Raw genomic sequence first — 20,055 nt, 5'->3', positions numbered from 1 at the left:
AAATATATCTGCCAGAAATTCCTTTTGTGTCAATCTTAATCCGAGTGCACTTAACATTTTGAGATAATGATGGTCTTAGTTGCACATTTCAAACCAAATTATATTGCAAAATTCCACCAGAGTCTATATTTATGAATACGTTGTGATGATAGTTTATAATAATTATTGTAATAGTCAAGTCTGCAAAGATTATAATTTAAATATATCGGCATATATATATATTCCTATTCCTATCGCCTAATGAAGGGCAGAATATCAGCAGACTTTTCATTTTCCTTAAATGCAACACCCCCAACATTGAATTACTTTCTGCTGATGACAGAGCACTGGCTTGTAATCCTTAAACTACATTTCTGTTTTACACAAAACATTAAGAATAATTTAGTATTTAGCACCATGTCAGTGATTTAGCATCCAACAGTGTTTAAAATGTTTTAATTGAACTGCCTCGTCTGCCAAATATTGTCTTTATTTGTAATGTGCGAATTGTACTGTACTGCGAGAAAAATGTGTTTAACTTATGAGGATTATAATATGTAAAATCCTAACCTACTTTTAAAGTGACTTACGAATGTCTGTGTGGAGATTTATATAAAGCTACAAGCCTCTTAAGTTATGCTTCCTTATCCAGTGAACCTTTGTATATTTTGTAAAGTGTGCAGTTTACTCACCTTGATTTCTGTCTTTCATCGTCTGGCGCCTTTTTGTTGAATTAAATGTTAATTTCAGCTTGAATGTGACTATGAATTTGTAAGATCAGATGAGACAGTGAAAACAGTTAGTCAGAGACCAAATTAAAAAAATTTTGTCGCCATGTTATTCAGATTCTTTAATGTGAGAGTAGACATAGAGATGAGAATGAAAGGTACATGACGTTATGAGAGAAACTGTGTTGATGTGTTGGCAGATTTGGGGCTTGTGAGGACATTCAATGTATGTGCTTTTAACCCCTAAAATAATACTAATGTTGGCCCAGAGTTACCGACATTCGTGCTCGTTATTCATAGCCTAAAACTTAGTGGGTCTCCAAGTAATGTTTCATGAATGTGGTAAGATGAATTGCTTTTGATATTGGTGTTTCTGTGAATGGTTACTGCTGCCAGAAAAACTATTTTTTAAGTATGTAACATTTATTTAGCAAGTATTTATTTATTTATTCATTCATTTTCTCATTCAGATGCTGCTTTGTTTGTAAAGCTGATATCTTTATTTTGTGGCCAGTTCTAAATGTGTCTTGTAAAACAATCAAATTCTATACTAAGAGTTCATATATAGTATATATTAAATGGTATATGTTTTTATAATAAAACAATAAAAATGGAATCATCATTATTTTTCCAAACATCTTGTAATGTGTATTTTACTCAATTTAATCAAACTGAGGGGAGATAATCACAAACATATCAGGTAAGTAGAAGGTTGCTAAACATCAAGAGATGACCAAAGATTTGAATGTTGTTTGGTTTGCTGGAAAAGTTGCATAAATTCATGTTACTACATACAAATGGTTAAACCACTGATACTTCTGCTGCTGATACTACTACTTACTACCAATCCTATAATTTCAACTACTGAAACAACTACTCTTGTTAAAATAAGATAAGATAAGATTATCCTTTATTCGTCCCGCAGCTACACTCCCGGTATTCGCTCTGATGGTGAGTTAGCGCCGTTAGCTCGTCCATCTTATTAGGGAGAGACCTCGCGTTTCCCATGATGATGGAGGGTAGGACAGGTTTGAAACGTCTGTTACAACCACAACTTCTACTACAACAACAACTTCTACAGTTTAACAGTTTAGCTTTCCAGCTTCTCCTGCATTGTATTTCAGCTCTTAGCTTGTTTAGATAATGAGTTCAACTTCCAAGTGTGCCCCTTTTAAAATTCAATGACCAGGTTTTTCAGTATTGCAGTTCTTGGCTTTTGGGCTTGAACATTATTTTCAGGGAAGTAATTTTAATTTTCCACATTTACTTGCTTTTGGGCTTCAACACTTCTTTAGCAGATAGATGTTCCCTTTTCCATATGTTCAGCAATCAAATATTTCAGTATTCAGCATTCAAACGCATTTTCAGCAGGAAATGCATTTCAAGTTTTGTTTGTTGTACTCTGCAGCAGTTAACATAGCTCAGTGAAACTAAATTCACTGATATCTATAAGACTTTTAAAGTGGTATCATCATTGTAGTACGCTGGGGTCAGCATTTGACCAACATTTCCTATGATTTGAAAGTAAAACAATTTCCGCCCGAATAGGGACTTGAACCCTAGACCCTCAGATTAAAAGTCTGATGCTCTACCGACTGAGCTATCCGGGCTTCGAAACCGAGAGCCAACATTAACGTACTTGTAGGCGGTTCAATCCCCGGGGTTAACCAACTCTGACCAATTGTTAATTATTTGTCGAACATCACTTAGTTTGTGATAAATGTATTTAAAAAGAAAAGAGAAGAAAGGGACTTACTGTGAATGGCATGAAGCAAGATCGTAATAGTTTGTTTTATGTAATGCTTAGCTACATAATAAATAGAGTATGCCACTAATGCAGTAACATTTGTAACATTCACTAAATGTAACTTTATACGTGTGTATTTTTATTGTAACAAATAATCATATATGTTACCTATTCAAATTCATGAATACAATGTAATTACCAATGAATAGAATAATGATTGAAAGCACTGAGGTTTTGATCTGTTACCAACCTGTGTCTCTGCAATTGACAGATTGGGGTAATCTGGACCAGTCCAGTGCTGCAGTTTTCACTCTTTTTGCTGTTTTAGTTACTTATGCTTTCCAGTTTCAGCAACCTGTCATTGGCAGCATTGTCAAAATTGGGGATACTCAAAGGTGATGGATAAAGATGGTGTTGAGCCGTTGTGATTAGTTGTCAAGTTTTAGAAACGTGGAAGTGAGAGTTGATCCTCCTGGTGAGTTATTAAATACTATTTCAATGAACCACTAATGTCATTATTAAAAAACGCATTCGCCCGAATAGGGACTTGAACCCTAGACCCTCAGATTAAAAGTCTGATGCTCTACCGACTGAGCTATCCGGGCGCTCTAAAAATCGTAAGTACCATACGCGTCATGAAATTACAGCTACTACCACTGTTGAGTTATGAGTGAAGGCGGAAAGAAGTGGGAGTTAAACCTCTCGGTTTGCCCGGAGCTTTGTACCTCCCCTGTCCTCGATACGGGAAGTCGTTAGCTATGTTCGTGCTCGTTTAGACCGATATACAGTCTATGATTTAGACCCCAGCATTGATCCGCCGGGTGAGTTATGCAATACATCCGAGCGTAGCTTGTCACCTAATTGTCGTGAAAATGTCTTTGTTTAGTCTCGCTGCTAAATGCACATGCCGTGCGGTGTCACTGAAAATCCCGCGGCCTTCATTTAGCCTGTTAACAAACGATGGATACTCAGTAACAAAGGTGGAGAACCTCCACACAAGAAGCAGCTGCCTGCAGAGCCACATCACAAATGTAACGCGTCTGTTGAGCTCTGAACCACATCACCCCAAGGTGAATTAAAGGTCAATGATTATTATTTGATTTGCAGTCGGTTTGTTCTGTAGCCAATGCAGAACATTGACTTGTCCTGTGTCTCCTCTCATAGGTACCCGAGGTTGCTACATGGGAACTAATACCAGAGGACCAGCTTCCCCCGGTAATATCCTCATGAATGTGAACACCATGCAGTTATTATTGTTTCTGTACGGCTTGGTGACCTTATCAGAATCAGAATCAGTTTTATTGGCTCTTACACGCTCTTACACACAATATCCAATAAACAAGATAAATATAAAAAAAAGACATTAAAGACAACAGTAGTCAAAAAAGTGCAAGTAGTGCAGATGGAAGAGTCTGGTTAATTGTTTATCAGAGTGACGGCTAGTGGAAAGAAGCTGTTCCTGTGTCTGGTGGTTTTGAGTACAGTGCTCTGTAGCGCCTCCCAGAGGGGAGGAGTGTGAACAGCTTGTGTCCAGGGTGTTCGAGGTCTGCAGTGATCTTTCCAGCCTGCTTCCTGACTCTGGAGATGTACAAGTCCAGGATGGAGGGCAGGCTGGAACCAATAGTTCTCTCTGCAGACCTGAAGATCCGTTGTAGTCTGTCTCTTATAACACCTTGAAGTTCATAAACCAAGACTTTAAATATTGGTTGACATTTTGGTTCATACCGGCAAATAGAAAAGTCCTTCCTAATTCCTTTCAATGTAATTGTACGAAGGGCAAAATCCACATTCCTTGTTGTTTACCAAAATGTATTCAGAGGTTTATCTGTAGCTGAAGAGGCTTCAACAGTTTGACAAATAGAGTCTGGTACTGAATTCCCTCTTTGTGTGTCCGCAGACAGCATTTCACTGTTGAGCTGCGGCACAGCATTAGTAAAACACAAAGGGACTTTCTTACTATAAACGCTGTAACTTTTTTCTTTTTCACTGTTTTGTTTTGAGGAACATCAAGACAAAGTCAAACAATTATGTCAACAAATCAAAATGATAGCGATGACCAAAGACCAGAGGTCAATTTATGGGGCATGAAGACAGTGTTTGCTGATTAGATGTTATAAATGGATGTAATAACTGTATTCAAAGTTTACTGACAGTTAAAGACTGCAACAGGGAAAAGACACTATCACGCTTCTAAGCAGCACACTATTGACTTTACAGCCTACTCGTCTCTCTGCTGATCTGGTGGACCAACTGGAGCGACTGGCCTTGGTGGATTTCCGCACCAAACAGGGACTGGCCTGTTTGGAGAAAGCTATACGATTTGCAGATCAGCTTCATGTTCTGGACACGTCAGGGGTTGAACCAATGGATTCAGTTCTGGAGGACATGTATGTGTCAGTTAGTGTAAAACACTGTATCTTACATGTTATAACCAAATAGCATAACAAATGAGCAACAACTGGAGCTCAACTCTTCTGAAGCCTATTGTATTAATGTGATTATGTTTTGTCTGCACATTCAGGGCATTAAAACTGAGGGACGACGCCGTGATGGACGGGGACTGCGCTGAAGAACTGCTTCAGCTCTCCAAAAACACAGTCGAAGAATATTTTGTGGCACCACCAGGTAAGGGAAAAAACTGAATACATTCATATGTATGTGTGTGTGTGTGTGTGTGTGTGTGTGTGTGTATATATATATATATATATATATATATATATGCCCCTCCCATAAATATGTATACTACCGTCCTCACTGTATATGTCACCTTTAGTTTATTTATATGTATACTGCTGTTTGCAGTTTTTAATAATCGACAACTCCGGTCCATGTTCATAATACTGTACCTATCTTAGTGTTTTCATATCTACACATAATATTTATTATATATATATATACAGTATATTACTCTGCAGTGACCAAGTTGAATCTAATGTCACATTAAATGATGGTGTACCTTTTTCATCCAGTTTTATTTTGTAAATGTGTCTACACTACTGTTCTTTCTCATTGCAGGAAATATCCCTCTACCAAAGAGGGAGGAGAGGGCCACCATGCTGAGACACTCTGAATTAGGACATTTATAACTCATTTGTTCTCCTCTGTTGTGTAAAATAAATACATGCTGGACATGCATTTATATTTGTTATGCAATGACAGTACTTTGTTATATTTTGTGATTTACATTATGATCTGGAGACTGTGTCCTGTTTTCATTCTAGCGTTGGTTCACATTAATAAAAAATAAAATCAGCAATACTATATTCCTACTGCTGCCTCTCTGTTTTGTTTCCAGAGAAAATGTGATATCATGTGACATTTGTGGCTTAAAATAGACTATGACGTGTGTGTCAGGTAATCATCAGAAAGGATTTGGCCTCACCTTAAACTAGACTGCCATGAAATGACCTCATGAACATACCACACGTCTTTGTTGTGATCAAAACGGGGAGCAGCGGAGTCATGTTTGGAGAATAGAAACCGAAAGTGTTTGGGGCAGGGAAGGGAAAACGAAACTTAAGAAAAGGGGAGGGTGTCGATCAGCTGAGGCAGACTGTATATAAACTGTGGTGAGACCAAACCTCTCACAGCTGATCCTAAGCATCGTCTGAAGACTTGAAGCTGTCCGGAACAATTTGCCAAAGTGATCATAAGGTGAGAATCTGTCATTGAACTCTGTACTGAAACCCACCGTGGTACTGCAGTGGAAATAGCGTTTTCTACTCGACTTATTTATGTATTGAATGATGTTTCAGGTCTCTTCCATCATGGATATAATCATCATTACGCTGGACGGGACTTCCCACCACCTGAGCGTGCAGCCCCAGGACACAGTGGGCTCTCTGAAGATGAAGATCCAGCAGCAGCTGGGAGTTCCCTCTGAGACGCAGAAGCTGGTTTTTACAAACGGCTCGAGCATTCATCTCAGTAACGACTCACAGACCATCAGCCACTACGGCCTGCAGCCCGGCGCCACGGTGTCCCTGCTGGTCACCCAGCCTGCGACCATGCAGGTGTTCCTCAGAACCGAAAAGGGGGAGACGAAAACCTACGACATCAAGCCCGACGAGACCGTGGGCCACTTCAAGAGCCGGGTCCAGAGCAGAGAGGGGGTCCCGGAGAGCCAGCAGAGGCTCATCCACCAGAGCCGAGAGATGACGGAGGCGCAACGTAAACTCTCGGATTACAACGTCAAAGCGATGAGCACCATCGACCTGAATCTGCGCCTGAGAGGAGGCTGAGGACACTTCTGATACTGTATTAGAGTTGATTTTCTTAACATTCCTTTATTTTATTCAATCACACGTTTCAAATGCCTTTTTTCTTAATTTATTTTGTATTTTCATCTGGAACAAGTATTACATTCCTAGGCTATTGTATTTAATAACATCCTAAACATGTGTTTAGTCTTAATTTGTTATTTGACAGTAAAAATGTGTTATACACACGACACGGGATTATGTTAACTGTACCCTGTTAAAAACAAATAAAAAACTTTACATAGTAAATTTGCCTGTCTCCTCACATTTCCTGTTGACCTACATTTCCTCTGGTAAGAGGTGGAGCTGTACCCTGTAGAGACCACAACAGAAGGTTCCAGAAGGAACCAGAAGAGCACAGTGAAGCATTGTTTTAATTTAAACATTAACATTAACATTATTCCAGTTTTTAAGAGACTTTCTCAATCATAGAATTCCATGTTTACCATTACATCTTACACAATTTTGTGTTACTTTTGAAAAAAAGTATGTATTATTCTCTGTCCAAACACACTCATGTATCCAACAGAGCATATTCTAATGGCTTAAAATGTAATTAATTAATTATACTGTATGTGATCATTATTGTCCAGTATATAAACGGTAGTACAGTAAACAGCCAGATGCTGTGAAGTGAAGTTTCCTCCAGATTAATTGTCGGTGAGGAAATCAAGGGAAGTTTCATTTCCTCACAGATGCAAGGTAGGCGTACCAAAAGAAGGTGACCGAGTTGGCAAACAGCACTCTGAACTGTCAGCAAAAACAGATACAGGAAGAGAGAGGGTTAATCATTAAGTAGCGTCACTATGTGACTCATGATTTGTTCAATGACGGGATGCCAGGGAAATGCATAGCTGAACAGGCACAAAGTTGATATTGATGAACTGGAAGGGAGTCCACACTTTCCAATTCATCTTTAAAGCAGTCCAGTAACTTCCTCTCATCTTCTTTTCAAAGTCTCTCCACCCTTTAGCCCGAATACAGATTGGCAGGCACGTGCACAGACATTTTGGGGGGCAGGTGCTCAAACCAAAAAAAAGGGCACCCATCGCCAAAATTATTTATGACATTAAAAATAATAATAATAAATAAATAAATGAAAAACACAGTAGGATATTTTTAACTTATATTATTTGTGTTAACAAACTAACTCAGATTATCAAATTGAATAAATAAATGAATAACAGGGACCTTTTCTCCTTACCAGGCACACCAGTAGGTAAAGGAATGTTGAGAGCCTCTGCCTTCTCTGACGCACCTTGAAATATGTCGGCAAATTTCTCCTCAGACCGCAATGCTTGTGTTGTGTGAATTAGACCATCAATTAGCTTGTAGGCTGTGGAGTGATCCAGGCTTTCTTCTTGCAGAGTGTTTGATGCAAGAGCAGTGACTTCAAATGCTGGGATGCTGATTTCCATGCAGAGGATGAATGCGAAGTTAATCGCATTTTTGTAAAAATGTTCTAGCTGTGAATTCTCGTGACATTTAAAAACATAAATTCAACATACTTTCGAAATTGTCTACACGGCATTTATACAACAACCAGGGTAGGAAATTTACATATTTTTTAGGGGGCAATTTTTGCCCCCACCGACTGAAATCCAGGGGTATTTCACTAAACATTGGGGGCACTTTTTGAAACTTGTGAATTAACATTGAACCTTTGTTCAAAATAATGAATATACTTATTTAGGCTTACAGTATATGAGCAATTGTCATCAAATGGCAACAATCTGACTATTAGGCAGTAGTCTACAGATTCAAAGTGTTTTAATTAGATTTTTTGAACAAAAGAGCAAACAGAAAACAAAATTAATCAATCATATTCAATTTTATTCTTATTTCTTTGTGGTAATTTATTGTTATTGCATTTTTTAAACGACTATTAAAATTATAACTTTTCTTTCTTTTTTAATAATTTTTTTGTTACCTTAATCACGTTGTACCTACCAGGGCTGGGAATCACCAGAGGTCCCACGATTCTATTTTATACTGCGATATATTGAGTATTGCGATGTATTCCCTTTTTTCCACCACAAATTGTCCCCAAAGGAAAACTTCGTCAACATATTGTATCTAAGAAGATTAAGTTTCCTCTCACTTCAATCATTTTTATTGCAGCAAAATGTGATTGTCAAGCAGACAAACTGACCAATACTCAGTAAGGCCGAGCACCTCCTTGTGGCACCGGCACCCAGTGGCAAGCGTGCGGCAGGCGTCGGCCAGCCGCCGAGTCTGCGGCGTGTCTGCGACGACTCGCCGACGACTGCGACGTGTCTGCGGCATGTTTGCGGCGTGTCTGCGCAGGCGTGACGAGTTTGCGACGTGTCTGCGGCGTGTCGCCGTTCAACAGCGGCAAGCGAGCGTCACTCGCCGGGAAGCTGACAATCTATCTATCTATCTATCTATCGATCTATCTATCTATCTATCTATCTATCTATCTATCTATCTATCTATCTATCTATCTATCTATCTATCTATCTATCTATCTATCTATTAGATAGATAGATAGATAGATAGATAGATAGATAGATAGATAGATAGATAATGTGAGTTTTTTTATATGTGTTAAATAAATAATAATCACTTCATAATATATCACATTTATATACCATAATATGTATAATTTACCCACCTTTTTTTTAATAAAAATAAAAAAATATATATTTTACCATGTCATGTCAAACTGTTATACAACCATTATGAGACTACTTTGAGGAGACGGCACTGTTGGTCTAAGCTAAACACTGGAATAATCTTTCCACCAGGTAAACCTGAACATGCACACCTCTCTTGGAGTGACAGCGCTTAGAGAAGTGCCAGTAGTTGTCAGACAACTGCAGCCATGGTTTACATGGACCGTGGCTATATCTGGATCCTGGTCCGGGCCAACACCTACTGCTATTAATATTGTTATTATTACTTGTTATTTATTACTATTAGCATTGGAAATACACGTACTGTTTCTATTATCATTATTATTCTACTATATCCACTGCTGCTGGTATTTTTGGTAGTTGTAACTTTTTCATCATGCCTACTAGTCATTATATTAATCATTTCTGTCATATTCACTGAATGAACAGAATTGTTCATTCTGTACACATGACATCTATTGTACCCTACATAAATAGTCTGCGTGCCAAATGTCATTTCCTACTTAATTGTGTTACATAAAAGTAGGTGTCCTGTTATGCAAGTCATCACTGAAGATCGTGTGATTATGACATAGTTAGTAGAACAACATATAAAAAAGTGTGTGGACGGGAAGCAAACAGGTTTTGACCGTGGTCGTGTCGATGGTTCGTGTCAAGGCTTCGTCTTGTCTTATCCTGTCATGTGGTATCCTGTGTTGTTCTGTCACTAAGCATGCAAGATGAATTGGATACAAGTAGATTCAACATTGCTGATTTGAGACGCAGATCGAAAGAGACACCAGAGAACGGAACAGGGATTTGTTGAACACGTGTCTGAACAAGTTCTCCCCCGTTCGCCCCCAGTGGCTGTAAGATAGCATTGGAATTGTGTTAAAGTCACGACTATGTATTGATTGTTTTATAGCCTACGTTGTATATGTTGCTACACAAATACTACTACACGAATACACAGCAGGCTACAATATTTTGTGTGTTTTTATTATCATCACACTATTACTATACAGCGATTGTAAGCTATTATATTGTGTACGGAATTCTATTCTTCTCTCCTCTTCACTCCAACCTCCTCCACACTTCTTCCGTTTTTCCCTTCACAATAAAAGCCCGTACACAATATGTTGACACGCTAAATGCGTGTTATCATATGTAGTGACCCGTTGCCTATCAAAAAAAGGCCACTACATTGCTGTTTGCTCAGTTTAGAGATGCGTACAATTAACGATGTGGAGACGTTCTCTGTCATAATCCATTTTACTAAACCGTAGACTAAAATAAATCATAATGTTTATTATCACAGGTTATCATGAGTTATCACACATTCAAAAACTGTTTGCTCTTGCCATTACAGCAATACCTGTCCTACTGATCCTCCTGATTATATTTACCTTTTGCCTAATTGACAACAGCCCTACCCCCCAAGTGGTGTAAGGTTAAACAAAATGAAATAATAACAAAATGGCTCTTACACCATAGAAAGGGGCTCTTTCAGCAAAAAATAAACTACCTGAGGCAACAAAATACAAGAAAAGAACATGATGCAAAGTCATGAGGAACTCCAAAATATTAAATATAGAAATGAAACATAGTTTAAAACTTGACAGGACATTTATTGGAAATTCCTATTACATTTATCTCATCACATGCCCTCTCAATGAACAAAGTTTCTGACAACTGCAGGAATTTGCACTGATAATTGCCTACCACTGAAAAATATATTGTGTCTTTATAAATATGTTATAATCGCACAAGACAGAAAAGTGTCTCTCAATGTTTTATTGAATTATTTTTTTATTTCACAAGACACTTAGGTATTGACAATGCATTTAGTAGTAGTAGTAGTATTAGAGGTTTAAATATTAAGTATTACATCTGTAATTATGACAGTCCGTCTGGTCCTTTTTGTCTTCTTTTTTTATCAATAAATGTTTCAGAAATCAAAATGCCCTTTGGCTAAATTATTACAGTAATCTACTGCATACCATTGGCAAGCTCAGCTTCTTAGCGTTCAGAATACATAGGAAGTACATTGATAGCCAAATTCATCAGTTATGGTCATTTCAAATCTGCATGTCACTTCCTGTCGCCGGGGGCAGGGTCCATACCAGAAGAGTTTTAACAGAGACATTTGTAAACCACCTTCGTGATAACCATTATCCCTCATTGGAATAATTAAGCTGTCGTAAATCCACCCTGTCACGACTGATAGCCTGTCACCAGTGTTGGGGTAGTTACTCAGAAAAAGTAACTAGTTACAAGTTACTAGTTACTTCTGAAAATTGTAACTAGATTACTTTACTAGTTACTACATTTGAAAAGTAACTTCACTACTAGTTACTTTACTTTCCATTTTTTTAAGCAAATGTCCAAATTAACCACAAAGATACATGGACAAACATCATGGCCCTTTCATCACTTTATTTTCAATGTTCAATAAAGGGCATCTCTTAACCTTTCCACATAGTGTATTGTAATTGTAAACATGTCAAACAAAATGGCATATAAAACTCAGCCATTAACTTGAACGAACATTAACCCTGTTCACACTGTCTGACCAAAGAAATATGCCTCACTTTAAAATCCACAAACAACAGGATACAAGAGGCTGTGTATGGTGGGGACATTCAGGTCAAACAGCATAACACATTGAAAACAGGCTTTTGGAAACATGAGACCCCACTAAACCAAATGGGGGCCGACTCCTAAGAACAAAACCAGCTTGTTATAGGAATCATTGTAGTGGTTTAAGAAAAATAGAAAAATTAATGGCACTTTTTCCCCATAAAATAGAAACAGAAATGCACTTAACCCAAAAAATAGAAACAGAAAATGGAATTAAATAAACAGAAAATCCACTTCATCATTGCCTAAATAAACAGAAAGTGCACTATATCCTATGAAGTTCATCATTTTTCTCTATTCCCTAACCCTTCAAAATAGCGATTGTATCGCATGAGTAAAAGTCTCTGCAATCTTTTATCCGACAGCCTGTTCCTCCTTGGGGTCAGAACAATACTGCCCAGGCTGAAAAGCCTTTCCACAGTGTTGTAACTTGTTTTATTATATGATTTACTCTTATTGTGAAGAGCATGTAAACAGGAAGTGCTTTTACTTTGAAGGCATAAAGTACAGTGATACTTGCTTGTTGACGCTAACTAATCTTGATGTTACGTGTGGAAAATATATACATGTCTGGTGCAAGAGCGCATTCTCAATCGCTTTAACAGTTGTAATACTGCAGTTCACCAGTAAAGTGATTCCGTTCATACCAGACGTGTCTTGGTCCTCATTAGAAGCTCCACGTCATTACAGACAGGTGCACTTGATGGTATTGGAGTGTTGTATTACTTTGCAATATCCTTAATCCTAGGGAACCTGGAGAGAACCTCCCAGTTGGATCCGGGCTCTCCGTCTCCGTCTCATCCATTCCCCGCTTCCCTCCTTCTACTCACCAGCAGCTACGTCACTCAAATCACTCAGATCGGAGTTCTGTGATAGACTGTTCATGCAGGAAGTGTCGTGTGACTCGCGCGCCGCTAAAAGAGAACTTTTCGGACTGGTAAAAATGGCTGGAGTAACGCAGGAACGCGCGTTACTGAGGTCTAGTAAAGTAGTGTAGTTACCAATATTTTGAGTGTAATGCGTTACTTTGTAACTCGTTACCCCCAACACTGGTTACCAAACATGTTCGTGGAAACTTTGATATTGGAACAGTATTGTCCGCAGTAACGACTCGCAGACGTTGGTTTCCTTAACTTGCAGGTGTATTGCTTGAGTGTTCACAGTATTGCAACGGGGCTCTTCGCTAACAGTAACGTTAGCTCAAACGGAACAGGAGCGGCCACAGTCTAGTTCCCCGTACGCCAAACCACAGGAGAGGAGTGAGAGTTTTCCAGGAAGCGTTCAGCTGAGCTGCTGTGGGAATACTTACGTGGATCGACCTGTAGTGGGGATGGAGAAGGTGAAAAAAAAAGGTGAGGAGGACATATGCATGTTGTGTGTTTAAGTGCTTTGACTCATTCTAGTTTGTTACTAGTATAGAAAAAGTATTCTTTATATTAAAAAAAGATAATGATTAGGTAAATCAATCGGTATGGGGGGAAATAACAAAGCTTATTATCCAACCTGCGCCTCCTCTAACAGTGCGGTGGAACTGGCCCGGGCGTCTCTCTGCACCTCCTCATCCTATGTCGTGTCTCCCAGGTCAGAAGTCACGTGGCCAGGGGGCATGCAGTGACACCTCCCGCCTGACTGCTGCCAGGACACATCTGTTGAGGAGCTGTTCTCGTACCTGCAGACGGGCAGAAATTAAGTATTAATAATAATCTTATAATAACTTGGATGTGCAGTTTATTCAATCGAATATGATTATTTATTGTATAATAGGTGTCTCATTGTGCTTTGCAAGACTTTTCTGTTCCAGCAAACAACAATTATCTACACACCTCTCCCAGTGGATGCTGGAGGCCTGACTGTTGCTGAGGCACTGCTCGGTGACGAGGCTGTCCTCCAGTTCGTCCTCGATGCGGAAGGGATGCGATGAGGTGGGTTCGTCCTCCGGACAGGATTACTGCTGGAGGAACGGGTGGGATAGCGCCGCTTCAGCTGTCAGCCGATCCATGGGGTTAAAGGTCAAGATGCGCTCAAGGAAGACCACAGCTGAGAGGAGAAGGAAAAGGGGATCAGTGGGGGAGAAAGAGGAGGAGGAGACAAAATGTGTGTCCATGAAGTAATAATGCACCATCTTCTCTCAGTGCTAAATTATATGTGTTAGACCTCCAAACCTATCCAGCGTACCCTATCATCTCTTTATCGTTCACAGCTAAAAGAAGCTGCTGTCTTCTGTATCTTTTTCACTCTTATTGTTCTATTTCATACTGCTTGAAATGACTCTTTTTACCACTCAAGTCCCTCTGCTCACCCTGAGCATCCACTTCAGGAAGCAATTCAGAAAAGGGCTTCTTGACTTTCCATCCATGACTGACATATGAAGGCATCACCTGGAAAAAGGATGACAGCGTGGGTTGAAATATGTGCAGAATTCTGCTGTCTTTTTTTCTTTTTTTGTACATTTCAAGACACTCCACTTTAGTTTACTTGGATATGCTCACTATAAATGGTTTTCAATTTAAACTAGAAATAACCACTCTAAGACCCATTATAACAGCAATTTACATTTTAATTCCAGTGCTTGAAATCACATAAATAGTCCCCTCTGGCATCTTATTTTTTCCCTCCTCCCTTTGATCATTGATCTGTTGAAGAGGTAATCCTCCCTGATTAAAATACTTGTAGAATATCAAAGGTTGAAATTTCAGAATTTTTGCTCCGGCCCTGGTTTTAAAGGACTTCTATTGTCCAGCCCAAACAGCTTTTGGCCTTCCTTAAAGTCAAGACCTGACCCAGAGGAAATGCAACTGAACCTGTAAGCAAGTTATGTGGGGAACAGCAACGTGACCGTTGTCACATGCAGTTTCTAATTTAGATTTTTGTAGTTTAGTGGCCGAATCATGCCACAGCTAATAGTGCTTGTAGCCACCATTATTTGTTTACGTCAATCTCTGTGTTGAATCACGATGCGCAACGAAGATAGTTTATAAATTATCACTGACCTTAAAGAGTTCCTAGCAAACCATGAATGTGATTTTTACATTCGCCTGAACTTGGAAAACAACAGTTTAAGAGGTCACACTGTGGTGTGATCATGCACCGACTTTCTTTGACCAGAATATCTGATGAAAGAAAGTACAAGCAGAGCCAGCTGAGTCTTGGCTTACAACGACATGTCCAGGAAACACTGCCTTCAAAGCCGCATCAAAGCTGTACCAAAGTGTAAGACCTTATGAACAGCGCCAACAATCAACACATTTGAATGCTCTGTTGATTTGATAATTTTTTTTTTGTCATATTAACGTCTACTTCTGCTTCCATCTCGTTTCTAGAACACATGGAGCCTGAGGGAATGAATTAGAAATAAAAGCATGTCTCATACGAATATTAGGTACTAGTAAATGTTTTAATACTCATGAGGAAAACAGGGATACAAAGTATTGCATTACTGTTTCTGGAAGTACTCTTAATATAGAAATAATGTGTGCAAACAGTGTCTGCATTTAAAGAAGTGGAAAGACAGAAAGCCATTGCTCTTGTACTACTACAGTCTAACAAGCAACCAATCACACCAACACACACAGATTCATGTGCAAGCTTTCTATGGTCTATGAGGGGAAGTTTACCAGTAGAGTATACTGGTGTGAAGCAACAGCTTCAGTACTGGAGTACAAGTAGTTATGTTCCCTCAAGGTGACTGTGGGTGCAGCTTCACTCGCAGTTGTTTCAAGGACTTGTCCATCTATTTGTTTCTCTCATTATTAACATTGTTGAGTATCAACGCCCATTTGCAGCAGTTAGATTCAGGCAACACCTGACACTGCTGCGTACTAACATCCGGACAGAAAACCCGTTGGTCTTATCAGTTATGTCTCATGTCCATGTTCTCATTGCGCTTACTGCACAACTCAAAGGGATTAAATACATATTTACATCTTCAGTTTGGAGATGCTGGTAGGAGGGAATGTTACTGCTAACTGTGAGCACAACAACTCAATACGTATGTACGACAACAACAACAACAACTGTAAGCTAGCCTGATTAATATTAGCCTCCAGCACCTGCTAAAAGACGCTAGCTTACAACTAAAACGGACCGAGCCGTGTCGTTATCCGAGCACCGGTTCAGGTTCACCGTTTGTTAAACGGAGACAGTAACGTTACACCGGATGATAGCCTGATGATTTGCATGCTGTCATTCATCCGGACCTCCCCTAACCCACTCACGCTCATTGCCCGCTCAGAAACGGAAAGTTTCTTAAGTGTTTTAAGAGAACAGCGACTCGGCTTACCTGCTTCCTAAGTAATATGATACTGCAGTTACTCCCGTGGCATAGGTTTCTGGTAATAAAGCATATTTCTCCAGGGGGCTTGCTGAATAAATGCTGTCGTCTGACCGCTTGGTTTGTCCTTTAACGGCTGCCAGAGACGCAGCAGGGTGAGTGAGGAGGCGCACAACGCCGTGTCGAGGAACTTGGCCGCTCGTCCAATCACAGGCTGGGATTCTCTTTCTGGTTACCGTAAAGACGGAAACAAGAGCACGCCGTCGTAACTACTGTAAACGACAGTCATTTCATTTTTTAAGGACATGAGCGTTTTTAGGATTTATTCTTGATATAAATCATGTTTTGTCTTTTTGCATGTTTTTCTTTGCACCTGTCTGTCTGAAGTGTTTTATTCAGCGGTATTGTTTATATAGTTGAGATAGAATATGGGTTGAAATCCACACAGCCCGAGGATACAGAGATCTCTCGTGGCGATGGCACCCAACACAGCACTGTGTTGTTGTTGTTTTTACGATATCCGATATGCTCAGTTGATATATATTTCTTTTATTTAGATATAAAAAATGTTGTTGTGCTATGGACTGAATTCTCTGCAGGCTTAATAAAGTTGCATATAATGTGTGCTCAATTAATTAGTGAATTATAATAAAGGATTGTTCAACTTCATTATCAAACTAGTGAATTATAGTATCAACTTTATCTCCAAATCTTATGAACCTCTCTTAATTGCATGCATTATGACAATTGTTTCTCCTTAACTGAGCAACCGGATATGAAAGAAAGGAAGGAAAAAAAAAAAAAAAAAAATTCTAGCTGGAGTACAGTTAACCTGCACTCCAACACGGCCTAACACAGCTGTAGTGCAGCCACCAGGACCACTGATCGCACTTGCATCCCGCGCACATGTCTGATTTTGCAGGACCTCCGATATACCGGACAGGTACCTGGGTTTCGAACCCGGAGCTCTCGTGGGTCAAGCGGACCATGTATCCATTTAACCACCGTGTTAGACAAATATATATACGTAGATGTTTATATTTATCTTAGTTTTAGTGGTTTTGTTAAAACCCCTTGTTGACGGTTGTCGCGAATTTGCATCAAACCTCTTCCGGTCTTAATGCAACCAAGGTGACGTGCGTATCCCTCTATCGCCTGTTGCTGCATTGTTTACACATACCAAGGATCGTATTGGATGAATTTTGCCGGCATTTTGTGGGCGGAGCGGAAACTACATCCGGTTGACGAAACCGGAAGTCAAGTCCTCAGACCTCATGGATTTTCGCGACAGAATCCGGTGTCATCCTCAAAATATATATATATATATAAATGCAATGTCTGCCCTTTATTTTTTGGCAGAACAAAATGGACACAACCACTTTCTATGGGAAGCGAGCTGGTGGACTTCAAATCAGGCTTCCACTGAGTTTTGTTTTGTATTTACATATTCACATATTAAAAATGTAATACAAAGTGCAATGTTAAAAATTCAATGTTTCAAACTGCTTTTGATAAATAATCTACATACCTGACATTGGAAAATGTGTTCATTTACTATTATGCCCAATTATACCTAATGTGCTTAATGTCGCTAATTTGCATCATACCTAAATTTTCATCTATTCTATGTGCTATATTAAAATTTACAATCTCCACTTAATTTAGCATCTGTATGAAAGCAACAAACACAAATAATTGCAAATAAATTCAGTCAATAAGGGGTTAAAGGATTGTTCAACTTATATTTTATTGTGTACTATTTAAATTATAACTTTTACAAATGATAAATTAACATTCATTATCCTCCTATCTGTCAACAATTTGGACTTTTTCTCCCCTCACAACCTATATTAAGATATTTTGCCTTTTTGTTGTTTTGTTTGTGCAAAACAAACAAAAAGAAAAACAGTGCACCAGAGAAGAGTGACGCAAGATTATATCATTGTTTGCTATACAGGAGAAGGCATTGGAGGTCTGGTTTGAATTGGTCCTCACCTCAGATTTCACAATGCATTGGTGTAACTTTGCCGCAAATTGGCTACATGACAAGGGTCGGGGTGGATTGCCAACCTGGCGAAGTGTGCAAACTGCTTAAGGTTTACAGACCTATTCTGCGTTTCAGTTGGTTTTGTGGTAATTTGGTTTATTACTTTTGTTTAGGAATATACCACTAAAGTACAATATCATGCATGATGTGTTGTGGATCATTTCAAACTCAAGCTTAAACAGTTTTTATAGAGGGATCAATCATGTGGGCATTCATGAGTCATTTTCATTGAGTTATTGCACTTTTATTGTATTTCTCTTTGTGCACTGTGCTGTTTTGTATGTGTATATGAATATTTACATTCATCAATTACAACATATCCTTGAATAAATAATTACAGCAATATGTCTTATCTGAATTGAGAAATACACCAGCAATAGAGAATGTGAAGTCAAATAATAGTTTAAGTAATGTTTTATTAATTCTTCAGCAAAAACAGAAACTGCAAAAAGAGATATTATCAATCAATATATTGTATACCTTAGAGGTATACAATATTAATACAAATCAGTAGGGCTGCAACTAACGATTATTTTAATAATCGATTAATCGGTTGATTATTTTTTCGATTAATCGATGAATCGGATAAAAAAATGTTTTTATCAAAAAAGCGTTCATTTCCAACCCTTTATTCAAAAACAGAAGTAACATTGCAAAACATCTTCAGAAAGTGCACAAACAGGTTGCTCCTTGAACATCCCTGAGCTGTTAATTAAAACAACAAAATGGACTAACACTAAAAACATACACATCTATGCTTTACATCCACCAAAGGTGAGCCCTTTTTACTGTAATTGATCAGAACGACCTCAGCTTTTCTCGTGTCTCACTCCAATCTCAGAAACGCTGGCCGGCCAGTTGCTCTGCTCCGCGACTTATTACCCGGCGTAATAATCGCGCGACACAACGAATCGATAATGAAATTTGTTGCCAACACTTTTGATAATCAATTTTTATCGATTTTATCGATTCGTTGTTGCAGCCCTACAAATCAGCATTGACAACATTGGAGTTTCATTTGTCACTGAGGAAAAAACTGTAGTTCTGAATGTGCTAGTAACTCTAATGCGCTTCATGTCTATTGTGAATATAAAAGAATATACCTGGCTTTGCTATCGTAGCAAATATGGCTCATCCTATGTTGTGATGATCTGCTCACAACCGGTGTATGTTACCTACACGGACGGTGCAAATATTGTGGGTGTCAAGCGTTTGAGAGCAACTTCAAATGAACCAAACAGCTTGTAGTGACAAGAGAAAGAGGCGTCAGGAGGTTCCCCCATCATCATCTCCCCTGGCGTCCGGATTTCTCTGCCGAGCATGAGAAGGGCAGGAGAGCAGGAAGTGGAGTCCTGCACAGCAGACCTGTAAGCCATCAGTACAAGAGGCATGTGGTCGTCCCAGTCGCGTTGATGTTTAGCTGCCACTATGGCCAGCTGCTGTGCCAGCGTGCGGTTGAATCTCTCGACCAGCCCATCGCTCTGTGGATGGAGGGGTGTAGTGCGGGTCTTGTGGGATCCCAGTTTGTCACACATGGTGGCGAAGACACGGGACTCAAAGTTTCTGCCCTGATCTGTGTGGATGACTTCAGGGGCCCCAAAGGGGCCCAGGCGCTGTGAAGCTGTCGCAGCGGCGGCAGTAGTCCTCCACATGCCGCCTATGTTGGCCCCAGTAGAACCCCTGGCGGAGGCGATGGAGGGTCTTCGTAACGCCGAAGTGACCAGATCCCGGAGCTCCATGCATTGCCCG

At 39.4% G+C, this 20,055-nt stretch overlaps 2 protein-coding genes across 2 annotated transcripts; both read left to right on the top strand.

The window, feature by feature from the left end:
• Window positions 1-3,216: 3,216 nt before the first annotated feature.
• On the top strand, window positions 3,217-5,702 carry gatc (glutamyl-tRNA amidotransferase subunit C). The gene is made up of 5 exons (XM_079222352.1): window positions 3,217-3,524; window positions 3,619-3,669; window positions 4,672-4,841; window positions 4,976-5,079; window positions 5,470-5,702. Exons 1-5 carry the CDS (start codon window positions 3,327-3,329, stop codon window positions 5,538-5,540), a joined length of 594 nt encoding a protein of 197 aa, XP_079078478.1. The 5' UTR covers window positions 3,217-3,326; the 3' UTR covers window positions 5,541-5,702.
• A 355-nt stretch (window positions 5,703-6,057) lies between these two features.
• LOC306740258 (polyubiquitin-like) lies at window positions 6,058-6,930 on the top strand. Its single transcript, XM_079222361.1, has 2 exons — window positions 6,058-6,108; window positions 6,210-6,930. Exon 2 carries the CDS (start codon window positions 6,222-6,224, stop codon window positions 6,693-6,695), a length of 474 nt encoding a protein of 157 aa, XP_079078487.1. The 5' UTR covers window positions 6,058-6,108; window positions 6,210-6,221; the 3' UTR covers window positions 6,696-6,930.
• Window positions 6,931-20,055: the final 13,125 nt, after the last annotated feature.

This window comes from Taurulus bubalis, assembly GCF_910589615.1.
Source record: "Taurulus bubalis genome assembly, chromosome: 8".
NCBI classification, from domain to species: Eukaryota; Metazoa; Chordata; class Actinopteri; order Perciformes; family Cottidae; genus Taurulus; species Taurulus bubalis.
Note: the sequence above shows the minus strand (reverse complement) of the source record. Positions and strands in the feature narration are given on the sequence as shown.